General features: G+C 42.7%; 1 protein-coding gene across 1 annotated transcript in view; it reads right to left on the bottom strand.

The window, feature by feature from the left end:
- The window catches only part of CHST9 (carbohydrate sulfotransferase 9), a 280856-nt gene continuing 258775 nt past the window's right edge, over nt 327–22407 (bottom strand). Inside the window, exon 6 of the mRNA XM_018039801.1 lies at nt 327–2159. Within this exon, the coding sequence (XP_017895290.1) occupies nt 1071–2159 (1089 nt within the window). The 3' untranslated portion in view covers nt 327–1070. The remainder of the gene's footprint in view (nt 2160–22407) is intronic.

Raw genomic sequence — 22407 nt, 5'->3', positions numbered from 1 at the left:
TTTTTAAAAAATCATTCCCAAGCTGAATAATTAGACAAAAGCTATTCTTAGAGTACATTCCCATCTAAAGCTATGCACATGATGCTTTGATTCAAGTAATATTCTTATAAAACTTTGTTATTGTTTGAGGTCTACATTCAGAGTGGCAACTTTTGTTTTTGATGCTATTCTTATAAAACTTTGTTATCATTTGAGATCTACATTCAGAGTGGCAACTTTTGTTTTTGATGATTATTCCATCCTGAAACAATTTACCCTCTGCCCAATTAAACCAGAATGAGGAGCACATTTGTATCTGATAAAGGTTAAACTTCTCCATCTTGGGCTTCAGAAGGGAAGACCTTTAGTGATGACATTCATTTTGTCTCTGAAAAAGGGCTTAAAAGAAAACAGAATCAATTCCCTTAAGTTTTTCTGGAAGAGGAAGGTTGCTTTTGTTGCTTTGATCTTAGCATGTTGTGCATTTTTTATTGGCTGTCAAATATAAAAAGCCATTGCCTCATCTGGTTTTTCTGCTGTATTCTCATATTGTAAATCACATAATGCCTTCCAATCTAAAGTAAAACATTCTGGTCCAAAATGCCATTTCAGAATTGATTTATCATTACAGTTGACGGAAACATTTCCAGGGGTGTAAGAAAACTATCCAATGTTTGATTCATATGCCACAGACTGCTAAAAATATCTCCATGTGCTTTAGACAACAGATTCCAGGATGGAGACATACACTCATGCTATTTTTGATCGTTTTTCCTACCCTTGAAAGAGGCAATTGTAGCTTATGTAGCAGCTGGCTGGGTTATTGCTTCTATAATATAATCCATAATGCAAAAGCAGCTCTTTTCCAAACATTCTAGAGTAACTGAAGTTGTTTACATGTCTCTGTTAGGTAATTTTCCTATAACTTTGTGCCAATTGGTTTCATACTATTTGGTAAAAATCTTCATTCAATCAAGACAACTGCACTTAGTTAAATTTTTTTCATACAGAGAATTATAGGAAAGTTACAGCTAGCTGATTTGAGGCCATTGGCATAAAGTCAATACAGAGTTTTAGAAAAAGAAAGGAAACTACAAAAATGGAGTTGTATAATTAAACATCAAATAGTCCAAGTAATAAAAGTCATAGATTAACTGTCTCTCAGTTCTAGTCAGATCCTTTAAATACTGTCCCACCACCTGAGCGTTGGTTCTTTTATCAGAAGAGTGCCTGTCTTTAAAGTTGGGAAATTTCAGTTCTTTTGGAGCTCCAATCAGCTGTAAAAAGTAATTGGCGTCTTCTTCCAAAGTTTCAAATTTCCCTACAAAATCGTAGTGGATCAAACAGGGATAGCAGAGTTTGCTGACCTTTTCCCAGTGAATGTCCATTCCTACTGGACGGTGAGAGTCCAGCAAATAATGGATGAATTCTTTGAATTTGACTCCAGATCCATTATTTAATGCTTCTTCACAGGCATTCGGCCGATATTTCTTTATAATCGCCTTTCCAAATACTGGATGGTAATAACTATTGGGGTGTTCAAATTTGTCCCTAAATGCTGACACTAATCTTTCCATGGGATCACGAACAAACACAGCTTTGGTGTAGGTGTTTAAACGACTGTAAATCCCTTTTAAGTCAAAGCTGTCTAGCTTTTTCAAGTGCTTCCCGTAGTGAACAGCATCATGGGAGATGTTGTATGCAGAGGGGGCCAAGCCGTTGAGCACCATCAGAATTCTCTTCCAGTTGGAGCAGCCAGCCTTGGGTACTTCACAATATAAGATCTTGTGTTTATCTTCTACATAGATCCTGGAGACCATGTGAAAAACGTGGGATTGAGGACGACTCACCCCACCATATTTCTTGCAAAATTCCTGAAGGAAAGACCTACGTTTTTCTTGAGTTGCATCAATTCTCTTCCATCTGCTGTCTGTGACTAAGCTTTTATTTAAAGGGCGAATGTCTACCGACCAGTTTGTTTCACTGAACTTCCTGAAAAGGATCTTTGTCCCTTGCTGTTTTTCAATCAACTGAATTGTTGGGGACCCTGGGTTCCTGCCCAAAGCTGGAGCCTCTCCTTGGGAGTGGTTGGTCTCCGTGAAGACCCTAGTAGGCCTCTTGGAGTTGAGTAGATTTTCCAGTTTATCCTTGGGATCCTTGAGCATGTGGGACTTGGGGTTCTGTTAAAATAGAGAATGAGAAATGTTGAAAGAACATTCACAATTATGGGTATATTGATAAGGAGCTTAACATAATTGTTTTAAAAGGTTATCCAGGGGTCACATTTCATAAGCTGGCAGAACAGTTTAGCAAAGCATGCAGAATATATGGCTCATAAGCTTCTTCATAGAAAATGTAACAAGGAAAATGGTATCCAGGCATCGCTCTGAACCAAAGCTACACATTGTACAGTATATGTATTTTGGTTATTATTATGTTATTCATGTAATGTTCATGTGGTGTATTATTTTGATAGATTTTCTCATGCAAAATTGTCTGTATATTATTGGGATAAAACTACTAGTTGTTTTTTCGAATTTATTTACTTGGCTGTGTCAGGTTTTAGTTGTAGCATGTAGGATCTTTGTTCCATCATGCAGGCTCAGTAGTTGCAGCATGGACTTAGTTTCCCCGTGGCATGTGAGATCTTAGTTCCCTGACTGGGGATTAAACTTGCATCCTCAGGTTCAATCACCTGCATTGCACAGTGAATGCTTAACCACTGGATCACCAGGAAGGCCTCAAACTACTGGTTACTGATTTGAATCTATGGTCACATAAGTTTGTTATTATTTTTGTACCATCTTCGCATCTGTGGCTGTCAGTTATATAATCTTGTGCATGCGTGCGTCTTAAGTCACTTCTGTTGTGTCCAATTCTTTGTGAACCTAAGGACTTAGCCCGCCAGGCTCCTCTGTCCATGGGATTCTTCAGGCTAGAATACTGGAGTGGGTTGCCATTTACTCCTCCAGGGGATCTTCCTAAGGGATCCAACCTGCATCTCTTTGTGTCTCCTGCATTGCAGACAGATTCTTTACTGCTGAGCCACCAGAGAAACCTTCATGCAATCTGACAAAATGCAAAAAAAGTATACACAAGATAGAAAGGAAAAACCCCTGAATTTTCTATCTTAACTTTGCCTGTAATGCAATAAAATAAACTCCATAATTCTGTAAGTCAATGATTATTGAGCTATTGAAGTGTGTGAGCTTCAAGCATTGACTTAGTGCATCTGAATGTAAATACAAAATGTAGCTGTATTTGGATTGAGATTTTTGTTACTTTTTTGGGGGGGAATTCTATAATGTGCAGAATATAGCAAGGCCAATTATAAAAGTCTAAATGGCCACTTCAGTTTTCCAGGCACTTGCAAAAACTGATATGTAATTTTTTCCTCTTGGAAAAAGTTTTATTTTTCTAAAATTCATTTATCACAATAATTTCACAGTATCATACAGTTCCATTCATGTATGAGAACGTCCCTCTTTCCTAAGTGAAGAAAGACTAGGGAATCCAGAAATGTCTACTTGATGTCCTGCAATATAAAACTGTATCAAATGTAGGATGAGAATTTAGTTCTCTTGGTGGGATGGTTCAGCCCACTTACCGTCTGTTCTTCATCTGAATATATCCTTCCTACAACTCTCAGAAGTGACTTGATAAAGGAAGTCATGGGAGACAGGGTTTACAAGGTGGCTTCCTCTGATAGTGACACAAATTTTAAGAACCTTGACTTTTACCTTGGGTAAACTGCAGAGGCTTTGGAGAATTCTGAGCAAAGAAGTATCATGATCTCACCTGGACTAGAAAAGGATGGCTTGAGGAGACTGAACTGAAGCTATACAAGTGGGGTTGTCAGCAGGGTATTAGAAAGATGAATGAAAAAAATGATGTGTTGGGGGACTAAAGCATGGGACTACCAGCCTAGGGGGAGGAGGGAGTGGCGGGGAAAGTTTCTTAGCAGATTTGTGTATATATACCTAGAGGGAGATAGCTACTGATATAGATGGATTCACCATTTCATTCTCAGGGTCAAGAACAGTCTATAGTCTCTAGTAATTATTTGTTACATGGAAGAAAGAATGTATGACTTGGCAGATTAGGTCTTCAAGGATGATTAGGAATTTTCTAGCAAATTGAGCAAAAGAGCAGAGGAATGAAGCACTGTGTATGGGAGTCACCTCCAGGCATCACAGTCTTTCCATTGGCTGAGCTTCAAGGAGAGATGCTTATTTCTGGTGGAAAAGGTTGATTGAGTAAGCCCTGATCACCATACACCAACCTGTGGAACCCCATAAAACAGTTGTCAAGATCCACCACACCACTGAGCCAACTATTTGGGGGTTAAACTCTAAAAGCATTTGTCTGCTATCTTCTCAGAGACTTCCAAGGTGACCTGAAAGCTTTGAGTCCCTCTTTACCCTGATCAACAACTTGTAGTCCACAAAGTTTTCACTACAATATAAACGTTGACTTGAGGTTTTGAAATGGAGCATGACCCCATGGTCCTTGCCTCCCATGTCCTCTGCTGGCCTTTTGTCTGTGGAAAAAATTTTTGCCAACAAGTAAGTTTAATCAGGGAAGTAAGAACATGAAGAAGGAAAGGAAAACAGTCAAAGGTGACCAAGTAATAACAGTTTAGTCAGTAAGCAAAGCCAAGGACTTTCAGATCCTCTTCAAGGGCCACCCAGGTAGCCTGGGTTCGACTCCTGGTATGGGAACTAGAAGTATCGTTTGGGCTTCCCTGATGGCTCATTTGGTAAAGAATCTTTCTGCAATGCAGGAGACCCTGGTTCGATTCCTGGGTCAGGAAGATCTGCTGGAGAATGGATAGGCTACCCACTCCAGTATTCTTGGGCTTCCCTTGTGGCTCAGCTGGTAAAGAATCCACCTGCAATGAGGGAGACCTCGGTTTGATCCCTGGGTTGGGAAGATGCCCTGGAGAAGGGAAAGGCTACCCACTCCAGTATTTTGGCCTGGAGAATTCCATGGACTGTACAGTCCATGGGGTTGCAAAGAGTTGGACATGACTGAGCGATTTTCACTTTCAAGGGCTACAGATAATATTCTGAGCCATAGCCTGTGAGCTGTCTTGTAGATACTGGAACCCCCAGCAGCTGGGAGAAGTCAGCCACATGAGGACCAGACCACAGCCATGACGTAAGCTGCCACAATTCTGAGAATGGGCCTCAAGGAACTGGAAACAAACAGATCCTGGAACTGAAGATTAACTGTACCTAAAACAATCAAGATGATGCTAGTCAGACCACTGATGACCAATTTCAAGATGACTGTCAAAGTTGACTATGCTGTTTCTGCATATATTCCCCCCATCTATGAAAGTTCTTGCCACCTGATTGTCTTGGAGCGGGGCGGTCGACCTTTGGACAGACACCTGCCCATCCCTCAGTCCCTGTTCCCAGCATCCAAAATAAAGCAAACTTTCCTTTCCATCAGCCTGGCCTCTTTAATGGCATTTGAGTATCGAGCAGTCAGTCTCCACTTTTGGTAACAGTCTGAAAGATCACAGTCATTCACGGTGGCACAGGAAGTACTGAGCATAGCCCTGAGATCAAACTGCCGCTACACTTCTGCTGCTACTGCTTCAACTCCAACGATAGGCAGTACTTGCTTTTATTATTGTTTTAACAGTCATCACTGTCGTAACAGTATTTCATCCCAGTGACCTAGTGAATTTCAAGGCTCCCCAGTTGTCCATTATTATCCAGGCTGTAATTTGTGTGTCTACAGATGGCCCAATTAATTCTCTCCCTGCCCCATTAACAAAAACAAAAATGAAATCAGCCCTCTGATCGCCCTCTGGACCTTCTGCTTGTGGTCATCAGATTTCCCTTTATTCTCCAGGGACCTCTGGAATGTTTGCTTCCCATGACTTTCTCTGATGACTCTTGCACTTTTTCAAGTAGATAAAACTTTACTTCTTTACGCCACTTGTCCCTCAGGCCAGAAGATGGGGAGCTGTTTGCTTGTCTTTCCCTGCAGCTTCCAGGACACTCGCCCTCCTGCTTCTGGGAAGCATCTGGGTCCCGCTCCACCCGCTTTTCCTCTCCCCATCTGGTCATCTGCTTTTCCCACTGACCTTTCCACTTCGTGCACTGAAGACTTCAGCTCCAGGCTCAGACTCTGCTTCTTCATCCCCACTCTGTCATCATGTGTGGTGACTCCGACACCCAATAAACTCTCTGCTCCTTGACCACCTCGCCTTTCACAGAAGCGTCTCCATTTTACATGGACCTTGCTATTGCCAGAGTCTGCACCACCTCCATCACATCTCTGACCCCTGGCATCTAACCATCCAGTTAGTTCATCGGGGCTTCCAGTTCTGCAAATCTGTGACCACTTGTCACTATCTTATTCAAGCTCTTAGCAGCCAGCACGCCTGGCGACTCTCAGAAGTCACCTCTGTAGGGAGGTGTTCCTTGTACACACCTTGTTTAATTTATGTTCCCCTCTGAGATTTTCTCCCACTGAACCCTGCTTATTTTTCTCATACTACTTATCACGATATGAAATGATTTTACTTACTCCTATGCTACTTCCACCCCATCCACCTCTCTTGCCCTAGAATATGACTGCAGAGGTCTCATCTCTTGTTCTTTGTTGGATCACTGGTATCTAGCATGTTACCTCATGCATAGAAGATGACCAATAAATAATTGTTGAATGAGTAAATGTGATTATAATTTAACAATGGGCTTCTAAGGAGTCATTTTATGACCTTGTTGAAGAAAACCAGAGCTAATCAGAAGATCAAGGTTAACTTAGATAAATAATTGACTGATTCTTGTTAAGGGGCCGAAAATCTGTATTCAAACAAACCTTTGGCAGAAGAGAAAACAAATAAAAGAGGCACAAGGAGAGCTGCTCGTGCTAAAGTAGGTATGGAGGTGGGACCCTTACCGGCCTGCCAGATCAGATTGGTTCAAAGTCACTCAGTACTGCCTGGGAACTCCTGGCGGCTGGTCAGCCATCTGGACTCCCAGGTCTCACTGTGATGCCCTGAAACAGAATCTGGGTGGGGGGTGGGGTGGTGGTGGTGGTGGTGGCTCTTGACTCTAATTTATTCTACATACAGGTGTGCTTTCCTGCTAAGTCGCTTCAGTCATTTCCAACTCTGTGTGACTGTATGGATCGTAGCCTGCCAGTCTCCTATCTCCATGGGATTCTCCAGGCAAGCATACTAGAGTGGGTTGCCATGCCCTCCTCCAGGGGATCTTTCCAACCTAAGGATCGAACCCTGGTCTCTTACAGTCTTCTGCCAATGCAGAAGGCTACTGGTTCTTTACGAGTAGTGCCACCTGAGAAGCCCAACACAAGCAATAATGGCAATCGGGGTCCACTGAACTGGAGCATAGCAGTGGAAGGTGAGAAAAATAAAAAGAGTTTATCTCATACCATTCAGGAGAGAGAGCCTCCCAAATATACTGGATGCGAATATTTCAGTAAGCAGAGGTAAATGCTCTACTGTAGGCAGGGTGTCCTGTCGGCCCTAACACGGACCAGTTGAAATACCCTTCACAGATATCCACTTCCCTTTGCTGGAGGTCCGTATTTCTCCAGACACTTTCCAATCACCAGTATGGCTGGGGAGATCACTGCACAAGGGAAAATTTAACTGCTCATATTGACTTCAGTCTCCTACTGGTTTCAGTTCAGTTCAGTTGCTCACTCGTGTCCGACTCTTTGCGACCCCATGAATTGCAGCACACCAGGCCTCCCTGTCCATCACCAACTCCCAGAGTTCACTCAGACTCACATCCATCGAGTCGGTGATGCCATCCAGCCATCTCATCCTCTGTCGTCCCCTTCTCCTCCTGCCCCCAATCCCTCCCATCATCAGAGTCTTTCCAATGAGTCAACTCTTCGCATGAGGTGGCCAAAGTACTGGAGTTTCAGCTTTAGCATCATTCTTTCCCAAGAACACCCAGGGCTGATCTCCTTCAGAATGGACTGGTTGGATCTCCTTGTAGTCCAAGGGACTCTCAAGTTTACCGAGTATCAATCTGTTTCCTTAGCTCTGATCAAATCAAGGTGGGAACAAAGGCTTAACCCATGAGGCTTCTGGGTGAATGGACATGAGACCCTCTCCCAGCAATGCCTCATTTCACCATCACTCACCTTTATAAAAACAATTACTAGGATCTTGTGACATCCCTCCTCTCCCCACCTACCCCTGCCTTGCCTCACTCTACTTCCCTTTAAATCACAGCAAAGACCGAGAGGTTTGGACTACTAATAGAAAGGTTAATAGTGTGTGTGTGTGTGTATATATATATATACACACATTTTTTTTTTTGGGCTAATCTGGGTCGTCATTGTAGTTTGCAGGCTTAGTTTCCCTGCAGCAATTTGAATTCTAATTGCCCAACCAGAGACTGAACCCAAGTACCCTGCATTGGAAGGTGAATTCTTAATCATTGGACCACGAGAAGTCCAAGGTTAATGGAATTTTAAATTGGAGGCTGAAACCAATGAATTTCCATCATGATGGTGATAGTAATGACAGTAACAGTAATAATAAGAGTAAACTTACATTCCCATTTTCCTTCAGGGCACTTGGTTCAGACTGTCCCTAAAGCAAATGCATATAAAGTCAAACTTATCCTGTTCCTCCCAAAATTAGCTCCTCCTGCACTATCTTCTATTTCTGAAATGGTTCTAGTACATTCTGGTCCCCACTGACAGAATCTGAGAGATGCTTTGACAATCAGAAAGTAAACTGGTTAACTTACATCTCATAAAGTCTTTAAAAAAAAAACCTTTTCTTTTGTACTTATTATTTCTTAATTGGAGATATTCTTCAGTAGCCTCCTAATTGGTCTTTCTGAAAATTACTGCCAAATTAGTCTTCTTAAAATATTTTATTTTTCATCCCTTAAAATCTAGAACTGGTTCAACTACAGATATGGGGTAGGAAATGGCAACCCATTCTAGTATTCTTGTTTGGGAAATCTCATGGACAGAGGAGCCTGGTGGGCTACAGTCCATGGGGTTGCAAAAGAGTCATACATGACTGAGGGACTGGGCACACGACAACATATAAACGAAAGTCTTATTTCCTTAGTTGGCGTTGGCAGCCTGTCGCCACGGGACCGCTGCTCACTTTGTGGTCTGCCCTTTTCCTCATGTGTTCTGTCCTTTACTTGCTTCTATCAGTCTCTCAGCATCCCCTAGCCATGCTCTCCCCCTTTATTGGGACTTTCTGAATCTCCTAAGCGGAAAGTCCCACTTCCCTCATTAAAACCACCCGGGTCTCTAGAGAGGGATTCCACTCTCTTTGAAACAACTTCAACACTTAGTCTGTACCACCTGTAAGGAAAATAACTTTATTCCACATACACTGAGATTTGATTTTCTCACTGGAGAAACTCTTTTCAGACACAGCTAAATTATAAACTCTGGCAAAAAGCTAGGGTTTTCCAAGCGTGCCTTTAAAGAGTGGATATTACTGCAAAATCAGCTGAAAGACATGTAACCACAGATGAAAAAGAGAGTATTAAAAGAAGTGGAACAGAAATTGTGGAATATACACGAACTCTGCAGGAAATGTGAAAGCCTCACTCTTCTTAATTTTTAAGGCCTACTGTACCTCTGTGAAGTCTTCTCTGATCTCCAACATTTAAATTAATTGCTCTTCCTCTTTCCCCCTCAAAGTCATGGAACCCTTGCTATACATCAGGCACTGTGCTAGATGACAGTGATGCAGTGGTGGAGAAGACAAATGTGGTCCCTGACCCCGTGGAGCTGATATCCTTATAGGAAAAAAAAAATCAAATAATTACACACTTAAATTACTGTATTGGCACAGTGGCAAAGGCTCCAGCAGGAAGCTGCTGGAGGCTGGGAGAGCAGAAATGTGAGTACAGGGTATTAGCCAAGTCTGCTCAGTTTGCGTGTCGGGTCCTCTGCTTAGCACTTTTTGTTTTACTCTAATTGGTTGTTACAGTTGGTTATTTAGGTGACTAGCTTTCCAATTTATTTTAAGTTTATTAAAGGTCAGAATACAGTCTAATATTTTTTCCTCTCCTTTCTGTTTGCACCCACTCCCACTAGCTTTTTTTTTTTTAATTTTTCATATCACGTTTTCTAAGTCACTTTCCTGAATATATGGACATTCTATTATGTGATTGAACTGCTTTTTAAAAAATTTATTTTTAATTGTGTTGGTTTCTGCCATATAACAACGTGAATCAGTCATAGGAACTGCTTTTGCCTTACTTTGTCTTTTTAAAACTTATTTTATATTGGAGTATAGTTGATTAACAATGCTGTGATAGTTTCCGGTGCTCAGCAGAGCAGCTCAGCCATACATATACATGTATCCATTCTCCCCCAAACTCCCCTCTCATCCAGGCTTCCACATAAAATTATACAGAGTGCATTCTTATAAATCTGTATTATTGCCATAAGTATCTGGAATAGTATTTTGCATAAACATATGTTTTGATTCAATGGAAGCAAAAGCAGTATCATTCCTGTACTTCCCGTTTTTCAGGCAGCTAACTTACACTGGCTTTATGCTGTGATGAATTTCAGTTCTGCAATGCTTTATCTGCTATTGTGCGGCTGATGGAAACTATGTGCTCAAGGATTTCCATCATTCATTTGATACACAGTGAACTTCTGCTATATGTTGTTCTTGGCATTGTAGAAATGGATGAAGGAGATAAAATTTATAGTCCTGTGAGGAAGCCAAAGTTTAACTAGGTTGATTAAAAAGAGCAGCTTGTGAAAAAATTCTGACAGTTGCCATAATGAAAGGATGCATAGGGTATTTGGCGAACAAAGAAAATAGTACTTCATTTTTCTCAAGAGTTGTTTTGTGGGGCAAATCTCACAGAGGAGGTGGATGCCTGAGAGTCTAGGAGGATGACTGGGAAGCTGACAGGTGGACCAGCCAGGATGGGAAGGTACCATCAGGGGGACTCTTGGGGGACCAGATTCAGATAAGAGGAGAGGCAAGCGGGTTGGATTCATTCCAGGAAGGCCTTGGGCTCATATAGATTCTAGACTTTGCCACATAGGTGACAGGGATTTTCGAAGGCAGGGACTTAGAATGAACATTCTATAAACCGCAGCGGCAAGAAGGCACGCCTGGAGAAAGAGGGTCATCCAGAAGACAACTGAGACCGTCCATCAGGAACTCTTAGGAGAAGAACTAAAACAAGGGGGTCAAAATGAAGAAGAGGGAGTTATGTGGGGCCGATTTAGGAAACTGATCAGACTGGGAGAGTGGCGGTGAAGGAAGTAGACAGAACGGATTCCCATCTCCCAGAGAGAGGACACAGAAGCAGACGGTTATGGGAGGCTGGGGGGTGGGTGTGGTGGGTACTTTATCTTCAAGTTCAGACCTCTGCAGTTGGAGGTGCCTTGGGAAATCTGTCAGTATCGGGACTCTAAAGCTGGGTGTACAGATTCGGGAAGTGTTGGCTGGTGGAGGTGCTAGCTGAATGTATGGGCTTTGAAAGTATTTCCTAGACAGAGAGGCACATGATCACAGTGTCTTCTGTTTACCAAGTGCCTGCTATGTGCAGACCCATTGCACACACCACCCCCTACTGCCAGGAGAAATCTTCCACTTCCGCTTTTCAATTGAAGAAACGGAGCCCCTTCACTGAACCCGTTTAAGGCACGCAGGGCTTTAGCACAGTAAGAGCCCAGTCCCAGGAAGCAGCGTGTAGCCAAGGCCCTGTTTCCTCGCCATCCACTGCCTGCTAGTCCGAAGCTCGGTGAGCCCTGGGAACAGCCACGCCGACTGTGACAGCAGCAGTGACCCCGGCAGGACACATTCCACTTGTCCTATTTGGCTAAGCACCTGCCAGACCCAGGTCAGATTTGTCAGTGTCAGCATCTCTGAGTGACACACACGCCCCTCTGGCTGAGTCGCCGGCAGTATTTGACAACTCAGCTTTACTCAGGGATGCCTCTTCAAAGCCCGCTCCAACCCTCAGTCCAGAGCAGGCAACTCACCCTTTGGTGGTGCCGTGGGCTCCCAGGGCCCTGTGCTAGAAACAGAGGGTGGCCTGGGGCACTGGATCTTGCTTGGGGGAATCTGGGGGTGTGCCAAGAGGGATTTCTTTTCAGGATTTCAGGCTGAGAAAGAATGCAAAGGAAGACTGTAAGCCATAAACTCACAGCAAAGCAGGACAGAGAAACAAGAGAATAGAGTGGGTCACCTAAGGAGGGGGTCAGAGTGAACTAATCACGGACAAAACAAAGTGATGATCTATCTGTTCCAGTGGACGGTGGTATGGATGGTGTCTCTCCACGCGACGTGCTTATGCGCATGCTCAGGCGAGCCCGATTCTTCACAACCTCGAGTGTATCCCTCCGGCTCCTCTGTCCATGGAATTGTCCAGGCAAGAATACTGGAGTGGGTTGCCATTTCCTACTCCAAGAGATCTTCCTGACTCAGGGAATGGAACCTGAGTTGCCTGCATTGGCAGCCGTATTCTTTACCACTGTGCCACCGGGGAAGCCCTGATCTCTTCAGGTATTAAGATAAACTTTATCACCTTTTTAAAATGAATATTATTTCATTAGTAATAAAATTTGAAGCTTTTTTGGGGGTTTCCAAAAGACGTAGTTTCTCCTGAATATGACAATTTGATTCAAGATGTCATTGAAATGGCTGCTACGACGTATCAATGGCCATAGCCAACTCCTTTGGTCTCTTTCTTCTCAAGGCCAGGTGTGAGCGGCACTGGTCCCGATCATTTAGTCTGAGGCTGGGAGCTTTCAGTCCGGAATACCTCCTCCTCTAGAGCTGGTACGGAATGAGCTCCTGATAGACTGCGAGGATCACGGAGGGGCGCCTGCCCCCTACAGACCAGCCTTGGTAACTGCAACTGTTCGAAAGGAGTCTTGGGGAGAGAAGGGGTGGGGAAGGAGGAACTGGGGACAGCCCACCCTTCCTGTTTCTTTCTTTAGGCAGAGCCCCAGACCCTCGAAGCAGCATTTACCTGGGGAACTGTTTCTTCTCCACCCATTACAGAGCTACTTGAGCCCCTGGGACAGCAATGCCCACTGGCAAAGTAGCAGTAACACTAGCAGGGCTGGTGATGACGTCCAACCACACTCCTCTTATATGGAGACACTGATGGACAGGATTCTGCCTAATCTACTTACAGAGACACCGCTCTCATCAAGGAAACAGGCGAGCACAATTCTCTAAAGGTCCTTTAGACACTGCATCATTGCCCCCAATCCCCTTGCTATGATCCTATAATCTGTTTCTTGGAAGGAATAAACACATGCTGACATACCTTGTTCAGAAACAATGTCACAGTCTATCAACTCCATTACTCCCCATGCCAGAGAATACTGCTCAAGGCAGGAGGAAGGAGGTCTCAGGCTTCACACTGGGGATTCTCTTGGGCCCTCCCATAACCGTAGCCACTAACAACTAGACTATAGCCAATATTTTAACAGGATGAAAGTGGATGGATGAGCATCACTCACTTGTGAAACCCACAGAAAAGGCGGGTACTTCTGGAGCAGTTATCAGACACATGGGGAAGACTCTCTTGCCTTACCTGAGACTCATATATTGAGATTCCTAGGTCCAGACCATGCTCCCTCCTGAGCGAGGAAGGATGTATTTATACCAAGTGGCAGGGAGACTATGAGAGCTCCAGTCTCCTAGTTAAACCGTGCCTGCTGGACCAAGGGAAAGGATGGCTGGGGAGCGTGGTTTGGGGATGAATATTGTCAAAGGGCTTCACCTGCGTCAAGTGCTGCTCAAACAAGTGCATCCTCACCCCAACTGTCAGGTGGTCATGCGCGCATTCCCATGACACCCACTCAGTATCTTACAGCTGGCAACTCCTAGAGCTAAGGCTAAAGTCCAGGCTTGTCTGACTCTGGTGTTCGTCCTCATACAGCACATGTTTACCCCACAAGGCTCTCAGTGCCACCACGTCTTTATTTAGAAGATGATGGAATTTCCTTGCTCTGAGATCCAAGTGAGTATTATCTTTTGTACTGAGCTACCCTGAGGTGACCAAATGTATCTATGTCAGCTTCAAATAGACTGGACAGTGGACATCGCCAAGCCTTTGATTGCTTCTCTTCAATTTGAATTAGATAAGTTGGGTACCAAGAACTGATGCTCTACTGGACAGTCCCAAATAATTAGCTTGGTTGAGTGGGTCCTGGGCTCTTGCTTCTAGAAAATCATGATGTAACCATAATGCTGCCTGGACTTTGGGTTTCCTGTTATGCTGCATAAAGCACACAGACATAGTGATCATCTGCTTAGGTTTTATGTCTCAGAACGAAGCTCCTTATCTTCACAGCATCTTTATTTCCTTTCCTGCTTCTACACTCCTGTTAGACACACCTATCCAGGCTTGGTGATTTTGGAGGGGTTATGTCTTCACTCCATCCCTGGTGGCCTTGTCAAGAAAACTTATTTTATATTATTACAGCATTTCAGCGACTATAAGTCTGAGAAAACACGTAATACATGGGCACTGCTGAGCTGTGTGCCTGGATCAGGGATGAAAGGAGGAAAACAGAAGGTTTCCTGATCGACTCCCAGTGACAAGTGAACCTGGTCCCCATGGCTTTTTATTGAGACACTGGCTCTATGATGCTGTCTCCATTAGGATTTATACGTTGGGGATAAATGTGCACTTCTTGCCACGAGTAAAGGTATGCCTGAGTGTTGAGCCGCAGCATCTTCTACCTCCCCAGACCCATCAGCAGGATCGTCTCTCCTCCGGACCCCAGCATAGAACTAATTTTCAGCAAAGTTTAGTTTCCATGTTCTAAGTTGGTAATTTATCAGATGGTTGGCCCCAAAGACAGAAATCAGAAGAGTTTTGTGTATTGCATTTTGGTTATTTCCTGGGGGTCTTAATGCCCTCCAGGCGGTGGTCTGCAAGGTAACTGCTATCATTCTGCTCTACTAATCTCCTCTCTTACCTACATCCAATTACTTTCCTGTTGGATGCTTCTTTAAGGTATTTCCAGCTCCCAGCCCTGCGTGGTAACAGAATGAGGAAGATAACCATGGAGGCCCACAGGGGCCCAGAACACTTAGCACAAAACCCCTGAGTGCCAAGGTAGGTTGTGAGACACACATTTCACACCCCTTCAGTCAGATAACTTGTGAAATGGGAGGGAGACCAGACTTAGTGAATTTTTACCCTATTCATGCTTTACTGGTAACTTTCAGCTGACCTTTCACCAGTACTTTCTACCAAATCAATCTCTCTCACTGGAATAGGACAGCTAACCAATCAACCTGGGGTAGTTGACTCAACGTCCCCAGAGTAAAAGAGATAATGATGCTGATTTTATGGAGTCATGAAAAATAAATGGAACAAATACACAATGCTTGCCATGTACATGGTATTAGACAAAAGGCTGAGAAGTGATCTGGCATGTGGTATATACTCATTAAATGTGACTTTTAACCACAACTTTTGTTTCTGCCAAGAGACTCATCTTCCTGCAGTAACCCTGGGGACCTTGCATTAATCCCTGTCTCAGACGGTCAATTTGCTTCCCACTCCCAGACACCAAACTATTCATTTTTTCTCTAAACTGTTCATCCCCACTATCAGGGTATCACTTGTGCGTGTGTGCTCAGTTGTGTATGACTCTTGCAACCTCATGGACTGTGGGCCACCAGGCTCCTCCGTCCATGGGATTTCCCAGCAAGAACACTGGAGTGGGTTGCCATTTCCTCCTCCAAGGGGTCCTTCCGACCCAGGAATCAAACCTGTGTCTCCTGTGTCTTTTGCACTGGCAGGCAGATGCTTCTCCTTGGCCACATTTTTTTTTTTCCATACCCAGACTATTGGCATAGCCTGCTGGCAGAATTAAGTGATGCATTCATTTCATGAATACTTATTATAATCATTTAATATGTGCCCTGTGTAATGGCACTGGGGACAGAGGACCAGACAACTCTGACAAGGGTCTTGTTCTCAGGACACTTATATTCTTGTGAGTGAAGGCAGATAATGAACAGATAAGCGAACAAAAGTTTTGATGATGATATGCGTGATGTAAAATAAACACTGAAACAGAGATGCGGTAGAGCATGAGGGGCAGTAGAGTGGAGAGACTCCATGAACTAGGGCTCTAGGGTCTAGATCTATTTGTGGAGAAGCTGCTCGAGCTGGGATCTGAATGACAAGAGGAAACCCCAGAGCTGGGAGTCGAGCACTGCAGGCAGGGTCAGTGAGGGCAAAGGTCCTCCAAATAAGAACGAGCCTGGTCAGGACAGAGGGCAGGCCAGTGTGGTTGTCGTGTTTAAGTGAGAAGGGCCCAGGTTTCCCTGCTGGCTCAGTGGGAAAGAATCCGCTCCACCAATGCAGGAGACCCGGGTTCGATCCCTGGTCCAGGAAGATCCCACATGCTGAGGAGCAACTGAGCACATGTGCCACAACTATTGAGCTTGTACTCTAGAGCCCAGGAGCCACAACTACTGAAGCCTGCGCCCCCTAGAGCCTGTGCTCCTGCAACAAGAGAAGCCACCATGATGAGAAGCCCTCACACTGTAATTAGAGCGTAGCCCCCCCTTGCCACAGCTGGAGATAAGTCTGCACAGCAATGAAGACCCAGCTCAGACATAAATAAATAAATATATTTTTTAATTAAGGGCTCAAGAACACAAGATAAAATCAAAGAGGAGGGCAGGATCACATGCCATAGGAGCACCAGGTCAAGGAGAATTTAGGATTTAGGTCATAGAAAGGAAGTAGGATTTTATCAGAGATGTACTCTGAGCCACTGGAAGTTTTAGATAGGAGGAAAACATGATGTGATGGACAGTGTACGAAGCTCAGTCTGCTGGCCAAGTGGAGAATGGACCTGGGGCTGCAGAGTGGAAGCAGAGTAGCTTGGAGAAAGGTTGGTAGCTGCTATCAGAGGCTATGGAGTCAAAAGGAAAATACGGGTTATAGTTTCAAGATCCTGCATTGATTTTCCTAATTTTCTCGACTCCAAAGTTTTCAGTGTCACCACATTATATTTCCTGCTGAATCAAACCTGAGAAACTTTGGTTTTCAAGATTCTCCCCGATTCCTCCCTGGCCACTTTTCATGGCTTGTTGGCTTCACCAAACTCTCACACTGCCTACATTGTGTAGCTAATAAGCAAGGGAGTAATAACACTCTCTGTGCAGCATTGATGGTGTGTTCGTCTTCTCTTTCAAGACATAAGTTCTCTTTAGAACAGGCTCTCTGCTGATCCTTCCCTCTACATCCTCCATCATATTTAGTACTGCTCTAAATGCAGGGTATGTGTGGAAACTGCTTACTGACTGATGAAAAACACACACCACAAGCATTCGTTTCTTCAGGATTTCTCTTGTATGGACGGGGTGATTATATGTCAATATTCATTGCACCATTGAGCCAATATGTAACACATGAATCATCTCGGAGATCAGCAGATGAAGCTTTCTTGTAATCTTTCCATTTTGCTGAGATAATTTCACTTGCTTCAGAGTTTATGAGGCCATAAGTGGCTCCCATCTGTTGATGAACATATTTCTAAGAGTCATTTAGTCTCAAGTATGAAATACTTGAGGGGAAGTTAAATAGTAACTTTTATATAAAGTGTCATCTCAGTAAGAGAACCAAGATTGGAAGCATGTGTTCAATTTTGGTCTTTCATTTTCAAAGCTTTCGGTCAGGCAAAGAATTAATTTCATTTGTTTATAAAGCAGATTATGCCTAATAAAATCTATTTTGTTTATGGTCACATTTTAGTCAATCCATTGCCTCAGCAAATGAGAGACATCTGATTGGCTAATTAGTCAACATAGTAAATTTCATTATTCCACATCCACGGAACATTGGCCTAATTGAATCATCCAGTAATAATATGAAGGATATATTTCCTTTTAATATATTTTGAGCAAGGCTCATACCAGTGATGAAATAGTGAAGAATCTTGTTTATCCCATCCTTGTTTTGATGATCAACCACAGAATATAACATAAGACTTCTGTGGATAGTAACTTTTTCCACATTAAGGGAAATAAAGCAAGGTAGCAGCTTTCACTGGGATCCTTACTGGTCCTCTGAATTTTCACCAACTGTCTGTACATCTTTTCTTTCCTGGAAACTTGTTCTTTGGTAAGCGCTACTTTACAAAAGAAAGTTTCAATAGAATTAGTTTTAATTTATGCATAATCAAAGAGATTGATCATGTTCTCTAGTGATAGGTAGAAAAACTATCTCAGATACTTTCTTTCACTCCTCAGGTTCTGATGGGTACTATCTCCTCGGCAAAATACAGAGACACATTAAAGTCTATAAACAATATCAGAGTTGCCCATGGGATCTGCCGTGAGGGGCCAAAACAATTTATATAACATGGATTCTACAGAATTTGCATTATATTAATGGCACTACTAGTTATTTTCTTCTTTCTGGGCTTATAGAAATATTTATTGTGGTCAAATGTAAATAGTGAAATTCAAACTGATAAAGACAAAAAAGGATCATAATTTGTAAATACAAAGGAAATAGCCATTTTAGCATCATTATAGGGAACAGAGCTCAACTTAAGCTATCTATAAACATTATCTTTAATCTATATACATTATAGAAAATTTCTGATTCCTTAATCACTATTTATTTCTTAAAATACATCTTTATGTACACAAACAAACAAATTTCATTCAAAATGATGACTACTTAAGTGCCTCTTTCACACAATTCCAGAATATATCAAGTTTCCACTTGAGTCCTTCATTCAGTGGTTTATCATGAGAAGAAAGAATAATATGGATAAAATAGTTTAAAGGTAGAGTTAAAAAATGTTGTATCTGAGAATGTATACTCAAACATGATGACAAATAGACTCTTTGGCCTATCTGATCCTAGTTTTAACCCAAGAAGTAAGAGACTTTCTACAGGGAGGAGGTGTTTGAGTTTCTGAATGCTGATGGGTCTCCACTAACTGCTCCTGACTTGTAGAACGTGGTTACTGAGGTTAGCTGCTATGTGTTGAGGAAAATCCCAAATGATGGTGCAGACCATTTGGCTCATAACATCTGCTGAGCGGAAAACTGCAGTTACCCAGGTAAACTCATCTTCAGGTATGTGTGTGCATGCTCAGGCACTTCAGTTGCGTCCAGCTGTTTGTGATCCCATGGACTGTAGCCTGCCACCTCGTCCATGGGGTGTCCCAGGCAAGAATACTGGAGTGGGTTGGCATGACCTCCTCCAGGGGATCTTCCCGACCCAGGGATTGAACTCGAGTCTCCTGTGTCTCTTACACTGCAGGCAGATTCTTTACCCACTGAGTCATCTGGGAAGCGCCCATCTTCAGGTACAGATGCTAGCAAATAGGAGGGGCTATGAGTAGAAAACTCAAAACAGAGGAGGAAAAACAGAAGAAACAGATTGACTAGAAATCCCTTGTGGAATCAGTTTCCCTGGACTGCTGAGTGGTAGCAACTTAGGTGTTAAGATTCACTTATACTAGATGGTAAATTCACTGTTTTCATCCTTTTTAATAGGAGCTACATTTTAAGCAGTTTCAGAATCCATCTTTTCTCACTTGAGTACATAGACAGTGACACATTATGACTAGTATGAAAAACTTACGAAAGAGTTTTCAGAAGTAAAGTACTTTTCTGGAAAACTGAAGAGTAAGAGAAGATTTCATCGTTGTTGAGAATACACGTTTCTATTTCAATTCTTGTTTTATGTCCATGATAGTTTGGTCTGGACTCCACTGAGGAAAATTGCCAATGGGCAACAGATTATCCCAATGTACACTTTTTTTTTTTTTTAGCTTTAATCTCTTTTCAGGTGACAAATAGCTTTTCTCTTAGACCAGATCATTTGATTTTTCACTTAATTAATTAAAATAGTAATTTAATGCACATCAGGAGCCCCAGAATGAGTACGTGCTCATCTTGATAGTTAAAGCATTTAAAAAGAAGTTTTTTTAAAAAAGATCTACCACACCATAAATATCTGTATTCTAGAATTTCACAACCAATTGCTTCAGTACTGGTGTTAAAATTGGAGTACTGCTTAGGGTGGTCATACGTGGAATCATCTAATTAACAGAAGAACTTTCAGAACAAGTAATAGGACAGCACAATAGCAAAGAGAAAGGATTTCAGAATGAGATCCATCCACACAGATTCAGATTCCAGCTCCGCCACTCATCATCTGTATGCCTTTAACTAAAGACACTTAAAGCAGCAGAGAACAGTGGCTGGTGCTTACATGGTAGGGTTGGATTGCCTGCTCCCATCCTTATCTCAGGCAAGCCACTCAACTTCACTAATTTTGACTCCTTGAATTTGTACCTGGCTTCCAAGGTCACTGCTGTGAGGTTTAAATGAGAGAATTTTATGTACAATACCTATGCATAAGAAGTTCACGAAACACTTAATAATCATGTTACTAACACTGTCTTCAATTGTGTCCAACTCTCTGTGATCCCATGGGCTGTAGCCCACCAGGTGCCTCTGCCAATGGGATTCTCCAAGCAAGATTACTGGAGTGGGTTGCCATTTCTTCCTCCAGGGGATCTTCCTGACCCAGGGATTGAACCCACATCTCTTGCATCTCCTGCATTGGCAGGCACTTTTTTTTTTTTTTTTTACCACTAGTGCTACATAGGAAGCCTAATAATTATGTTAACCATTGTTATTATTCATTTAGTGCTAAGCATGGCAGGACCTGAAAAATTACTAAATCTTTCAAGGGTATTTCCACCCGACAAGAAAGGAGATTAAAATACTCATCATCCTAGGCTTGCTATGACAAATAAACAAGTGACCAGAGCAATTCTTGGTCACAATTATTCAGAAACAATCTAAGCGTGAATGATCTCGAGTGAGAACAGGTGAGTGAGAATTCTCTCATATCTGAATTGCTAATAGTTCTCGTGGTGTCGCTAATAAACTGTTTTCCTTATTCCAGTCAGTATTTTTTCTATTGGTTTTCATGCCTTTAAAACACCTGAGGGCTGCCTTCTCCTCCCTCTGTTTGTCTTGACAATATAGCTCCAAAGACTATATTGTCTTTTTCCAGTAGACATCCTCACGTAGTGTTTTAACTTTCTCAGCTCCAATAAAAGAGGTGAGTGCAAGCCCTTTGACATTTACACCTGGGTATCTTCCTAATGTGAAGCCTTATGAACTTTCATAAAGCCCATCTTTCATAAACGCTTCTTTGTTAACCACCGTTAGTGCTTCCACTTTTCAGTCTTGCTTTCAGGTATTTTAAAAAAGACTCATAAACTGGATGGCTTTTTAAAAGCACAACTTCCAATTCTAGAAGGCAGTCTTGGAAGAGAATGAAGGGAATGGGATCTTTGCCTGTTCCATTAGCACTGAACCTGCCAACAGAGATGCTCTTTGGGTCAAAGTCGTCTCCTTGAGTGCATGGCCATCTTGCTAAGAATAGTGCAAGGTAATGTAATCCCACTTTAAATTCAGAAGTTGTAAAGTTCACACTACACTGAAAAGAAGCAGCAGTGAATGACAGTGCCATGCTTATATTCGTGAAAAAAAATCTCAAGGGCCAAGTCTTGATTCAAGCAAATGTTCAGTGTTCTCCAGGCAGTTATGGGATGTGGAAATAAAGGTGGGGTCCCCTTGCTCTTTGATTCTTTATTCCCTGACTGTGTGACCATCATTTGTAGAGACCGTGGGCAGCCTTAGCTGTGCCTTCTGCTTTTGGTTTAGAGTCCTCACATGGGAGGCAAAGGACAACACCTGGTTTCTGCCTTATAAGAGTCAATGTAGCCTGCCTGCATCCAGCAGTCCCTCTGGTTTCTAGGATAATAAATTACTGAGTGAAAGAATTTACATTCAACCAGCAATTGGTCAGATGCGTAGGATGTTCAAGTTTTAATTGTGAACACAGAAATGAGCCAAACATGATTTCTTTCCTTTGGTGCAATACTGTTTCATTACAAAATCACATAGGAATATCCATAATTAGAATATAGAGTAGAAAATGCAAGGACCTATACCAAAGGGGCAGAAAAATAACAGGAACATGGAAGAAGGAAAGATTACTCTTAGCTCTGAGATGAGGAAAGCTTCATGGAAGAGGTGATACTGGTATGAGGTGCTGGAATATGAGTAAATGTTGTACCTGCAAAGAAAAGGGTGGGTATATTGGTGGAAAAATTTTCAATAGGACATGTTAGCCTGGTGGGTTATAGTCCATGGGCTCGCAAAAAGTCAGACATGACTGAAGCAACCTAGGACACACATATGCACATCAGCTCTATACACAGGAGAAGATTGGGAAGTAAGGCTAGGGAGGCAAGGGGCATGCTCTCCAAAGCAGATCACAGGGCCATGGATAGGATTTTATCCTATAGATGACAGGTGAGTGGGTTCCATCTTGGCTTTTTATTGCAATCACATGTTGAGTTTTAAGTTGTAGATGTCTGATTGATATC

The sequence above is a fragment of the Capra hircus genome, chromosome 24, assembly GCF_001704415.2.
Source record: "Capra hircus breed San Clemente chromosome 24, ASM170441v1, whole genome shotgun sequence".
Taxonomy (NCBI): domain Eukaryota; kingdom Metazoa; phylum Chordata; class Mammalia; order Artiodactyla; family Bovidae; genus Capra; species Capra hircus.
The sequence above is the reverse complement of the archived record's forward strand: the minus strand, read 5'-3'. Positions and strand labels throughout refer to the sequence as shown.